Here is a 5,193-nt window from a genome sequence, read left to right as displayed (position 1 = left end):
TGCGTAAGGATTTTTACATTTGTTCGCTAATTCTCCAACGCATGGCTGGTGTTTGGAGTTTTGGTTTGCTGTGAGATGATTCTGTAGCTTCAGGATCATGTGACCATCCCGCCCTTGTCGACTTCCTGTCTCTGAATAAAAAAATAATAATTTTTCCCTAATTAGCTAGCAGGCTAAGCAGTTAGCGTATTGTAATGCGAGTGTGTAAACGGTCGACAAGGGCGCAGAGTAAACAGGAAGAACAATATGCATGATTTCTTTACGTAGAACAGGTTTCCTGTTCAGCATCCGACGTCTTTAAACCATTCGCTGATCTCAGCTGTCATCGCTGTGCGCCCCTGACTCCGCCCCCTCCCTCAGTAAACAAAGGACAGACGAGGTGGTGCTGAAAACAAACATCATCAAAGGAAGAAAGGTGGAAACAGGAACTAGAAAATGTGGAGATGTAGAAACAGGAAAGGGGAAGCAGGAGGGAAGGAGAGACAAAAGGAAATGAAAAAGAGGAGTACAATGGAGGGATGGAATTAAAGGTCGGATGAAAAATGAAAGTGGAAAAAGGGGAATGGATGTGGGAGGATGGAGGGATGGAGGGAAGTGTAAAGATGGTAAAGGAAGTTATAAAGTATATGAGGAGAATTGAAGTGAGAAAGGAGGAAGAGAGGAGGAGAAGAAAATAGTAAATGAAACAGTGATGGGAGGAGGCAGAAGAGAAGGAAGGAAGTGATGAAGGGCGGAATAACCAAAATGATGGTGAATAAGAAAGAAATGGAGAAGATAATGAAGAAGGGATAATGGGGTGAGGAAGAGGAAGGGACGAAGGAAATACAAGTGAAGAAGGGATAAGAGAATAGGAAGTAAAGTAAAAAAAAAAAAAGAATGGAGAGATGATTGGAAAAGGATGAAAGAAAGTGAGAGAGAATGAAGGGAGAAAAAGAATGGAATAAAGGTATAAAAAGGGGAAGTATGGGTAGAATAGGGTGGTGTGGAGAAGGAGAAGAGGAAGAAGGGATGTGTGTAAGGGGCTGCACACTGATGAACAAGTGTGGCGGATGAGGGGAACGTGTTCTGCACGTGAAACTGGTTCTCTAACATGCACACACACACACACACACACACACACACACACACACACACGTCGACCAGCGTCACGTCTCTAATCCACCAACACACGTCTAACTCTCTCTCTCTCTCCCTCTCCCTCTCCCTCTCTCTCCCTTCTTCTTCTCCTCTTTTTTCTTGTCTTCCAGATGTTACCCGACCTGAAGGCGGATAATCAGAGGCTAAAGGACGAGAACGGCGCTCTGATCCGAGTCATTAGTAAACTTTCTAAGTAAAACAGCGCCCTCTGTGGTCAGAGAGGGGGATTACACACATCCATCCTCCTTTAGCTCTCCATCGATCACTCTATCACGCTCTTCTCTCACCCTCCTCGCCACTTAAAGCCTCACTTTCTCCCTCCGTGTCTGGTCTGGCTGCTGCAGTACCACACACACACACACACACACACACACACACACACACACACACACAAGCTCGAACCCTCACGCCTTCGTTTGTACAGAAAAAGAAACAAATAATAATAAAGGAGAAGAAACAGTTCATTGGTGCCACAAACATTCCTTCACTTTTCTTTTCTTTCTCCTTTCTCCTTCTATACTAAGTGTACCCCCCCCCCTCTCTCTCTCTCTCTCTCTCTCTCTCTCTCCTTTATCCTCCCTTTCATGTAAAGCCCCGCCCCCTTTTCCCTCATTCTCTGTGGTACTGTTTCTCAGCAGCGGATTTCCCAGCATTCAACAGTGCTGGTGCACGTAACCTGAAACCCCCCACGCTAGTGTTCCTTTCCTCCACACACACACACACACACACACACACACACACACACACTCCTCTGGTGGAATGTTGAGCTTTCACTGAATGTGCAATACGCCTCTGTTCCTTTATATACAGCGTTTTAAACACCAGGAGAAAGAAAAGTTCACTTCTTTCTTTCACTCCCTCTTTTATTCCTCCTCTTCTTCTCCTTCCTCTTCCTCCTCACCCACCTCCACTTCCTCCTTCTCTACTTCTTCTCTCTACCTCCCCCCCATATCTTCTCCTTTCTCTTCCTCCTCTCCCTCCTCCTCTTTCTCCTTCTTTTTTTCCTCTCTACCTCCACTTCCTTCTCCACCACCCTGTCCTTCATATCTCCTCTAACTCCTCCTTTACTTCCTTCTCTACTTTTTATTTTTCCTTTCTAATTCTTTCTCCTCCTTTTCCTCCTCCTCCATACTTTCTCTTCTTCCTCCTCCACTTCCCTGATCCCCCTTTCCCCGGGTTGTGGGGCAGTAGTGTGTAATCCGACTCCTCACGGTGTTTTTCGCAGGTACTGAGTGAAGCTGTATAGAAGCCTGTAGGTGGCGCTGTTTGAGACGAGCACATGGCATGCGCTGACGCTTTTCTCCGTCTGTTACTGATCCGATATCACGGCTCCGGTCGAGAAAATGTGCTTTCAGATATTTTTTATTTTTTTCCTCTTTGTTGTTTTTTTTTTTTTTTTTTTTTTATACATATACATTTTATATATATGTATAAACGTAGTGTGGCTGGTGTGGGGGAGGGGCTCCAGCGCAGCCTATCGGTTTTAAAGAGAAATAAATATTCACCATAATTGTGACATAAGAATAATATAATACGAATTCACTACTTTTTCACACGCGTTGAGTGCTCTTTATCTTTATCTTTATTTCTCTTCCCTCTTTCCCTCTTTCTCCTCCTCAGTGCTGTTAGCATTAGCCGAGATGTCGTCACTAAACACAAGCCTAGATATCGCTAACCCCGCCCCTTTCTTTCTTTTCCTGTTTTTTATTGGAAATAAAGACGTCTCCATGCACTGTCCACGCCACGGCCCGAGTCTCGAGTCCATTATTATTATTATTATTATTATTTTATTGTCTGGACAGTCGGAGTGAGTTTTGAGATTTTATGGATTTCAGTGGCCTTTTAAATGAAAATGCTGTAGTGTGAAGAGACGAGCGGCGAAAACGACACTCTGTTGGATTCTGCTCTTTGGTTATAGGTTTTTAAAATATTTTTTTGTTGGTTTTTATGTTTAATTTTTGCTCCTGTTTTTTTTATTTTTTTTTTTAAAATCCCATCATCATTGTAAAATAGATGTGTGGCTTCCTACATGCGAGCTGTGCTGTGACTACAACCACTGAGAGTTCAAATAAAGTTGTACATTGTAAAAACTCCACCCACTTCTCCATTTATTTTATCTATCTATCTATCTATCTATCTATCTATCTATCTATCTATCTATCTATCTATCTATCTATCTATCTATCTATCTATCTATCTATCTATCTATCTATCTATCTATCTATCTATCTATCTATCTTAATCTCCACCAAAAACCAGCTGTAGGAAAAATATTTTATTTACCTAAATGTATTTAAATATATGCAAATATATTATTATTTTTTTTTTCTTTTGCTTTATATTTCTGTATCTGACATTTGATCTAATGAGTTTTTTATGTTGTGCAGTAAAATGTGTGAGTAAAGTCAAGTCCTGATGAGGGTGAGGTGAGCAGATCTTCATTTTCTCGTGCTGGAGCAGGTTTTGGGTCTGAGTTCCATACGATCGCGTTCCTCCGACTAAAAACACGTGTACGGGTGGAAAATCACGTGATCAATCTTTTTTTATTTTGTGTTTATTTTTCTATGAAATATGAACTATTTTATCCAGTGCTCTTTTTGTGTTTCTCTCTTTAAATAATTATAATGAAAATATGTATCTAGAATAATTTATAAATAAATAATTTATTTCTTTATTCGAATCCCAGAGGAAGTGCATTTACACTTAAAGACTTTGTAGATGTTTATATTTATATCGAGGCATAAATAGTTCTCAATCACACACACACACTCAAATACACTCACACACACACACACACACACACACTTACTCAAATACACTCACACACACACACACACTTACTCAAATACACTCACACACACAGAGAAATTATCCATACATTGACAATAACAATCAGAATTTATAGATAACGTAAATGTCGCTGAAATATTTATGCCCATAAATCTGATGTAATTCGTCTCAGACCGGGACACGGTGTAATAGGTTTTGTGTGTGTGTGTGTGTGTGTGTGTGTGTGTGTGCACCAAGCCCATTTATCAACAATCTTCTGCTCTGATTGTAGAGGTGATACAAACTGCCTCGCAACACGACTCACAATTTTACTTTTTCAACCTTTTTCTTTCCATTTTCATCTTTTCTTCTCCTTCTGATTTATAAATAAACACATTCCTGCAGTTCTCTCAGTCTGAACCCTCACCAGACGATAATGTGCAGAAGATCTGCTGGACTTCAGCCCAGATTTCAGGGAGGAAAACTTACAGAAGCGAACGGATTTAATTACTGTGATTCGGGTCGTGTTTGTGGAAGCGAGGAGGATAAATCCTTGGACTCGGCTCTCAGACCTTCTCAGGAATGTGGAATTTTTTGGGCTGTGTTGTGTTAAACACTGAAGGCCGTAACGCGAGTCTTTCTGAGCCTTTAAACTCGCAGTGTTTATCCACTAAGCCCATAACCACCTGACACAAGCTGCATCCCAATCATTCATCCATAAACACTTCAAGACCTGATCAGGAATCCATACAATGTGGATCTTCTCTGATCAAAGCATCAGAATTCAATTCAATCTGCAAAATAACAAACATAATAATCAGTAGTGACTTTGGAGCTTTGCTTTATAAGTGTTTCAATAAAGTATTTGAATTTTTGTTGGGGGGGGGGTATTTGTGTTGGTGTCAGTGTTTTGCATAGTGTTTGGATTTGTGTGTTTGGGTCGGTGTTTTAGCTGGTCTTTGAGTAGTGTTTGTGATATTTACATTGATGACGGCGTTTTAAACGGATAAATGGATCCTGAATGTCCTGATCAGATTCCGAATAGCATTTAGTCTGAAACTCTTATTTCACGTCTTCTTTGGAGAGAGGATGGAAGGATCAGTCATGCAGTGGTAGATAATGGAGGGATGAGTGGAGCAGTGGTAGATGATGGAGGGATGAATAGAGCAGTAGTAGAGGATGGAGGGATGAGTGGAGCAGTGGTAAAAGATGGAGGGATGAGTGGAGCAATGGTCGAGGATGGAAGGATGAGTGGAGCAGTGGTAGAGGATGGAGGGATGAGTGGAG

The 5,193-nt window shown here is 41.2% G+C and overlaps 1 protein-coding gene across 10 annotated transcripts in view; it reads left to right on the top strand.

The window, feature by feature from the left end:
• ppp1r12a (protein phosphatase 1, regulatory subunit 12A) overlaps window positions 1–3,232 on the top strand; it is a 22,068-nt gene extending 18,836 nt beyond the window's left edge. For all 10 annotated transcript variants that reach the window (XM_083529012.1, XM_083529011.1, XM_083529009.1 and 7 more), the window contains one exon: window positions 1,248–3,232. In XM_083529012.1, the coding sequence (XP_083385138.1) occupies window positions 1,248–1,334 (87 nt within the window). In that variant the 3' untranslated portion in view covers window positions 1,335–3,232. The remainder of the gene's footprint in view (window positions 1–1,247) is intronic.
• Window positions 3,233–5,193: the final 1,961 nt, after the last annotated feature.

Source organism: Silurus aristotelis, assembly GCF_946808225.1.
Source record: "Silurus aristotelis genome assembly, chromosome: 24".
NCBI lineage: Eukaryota > Metazoa > Chordata > Actinopteri > Siluriformes > Siluridae > Silurus > Silurus aristotelis.
This window is presented reverse-complemented; position numbering and strand designations above follow the sequence as displayed.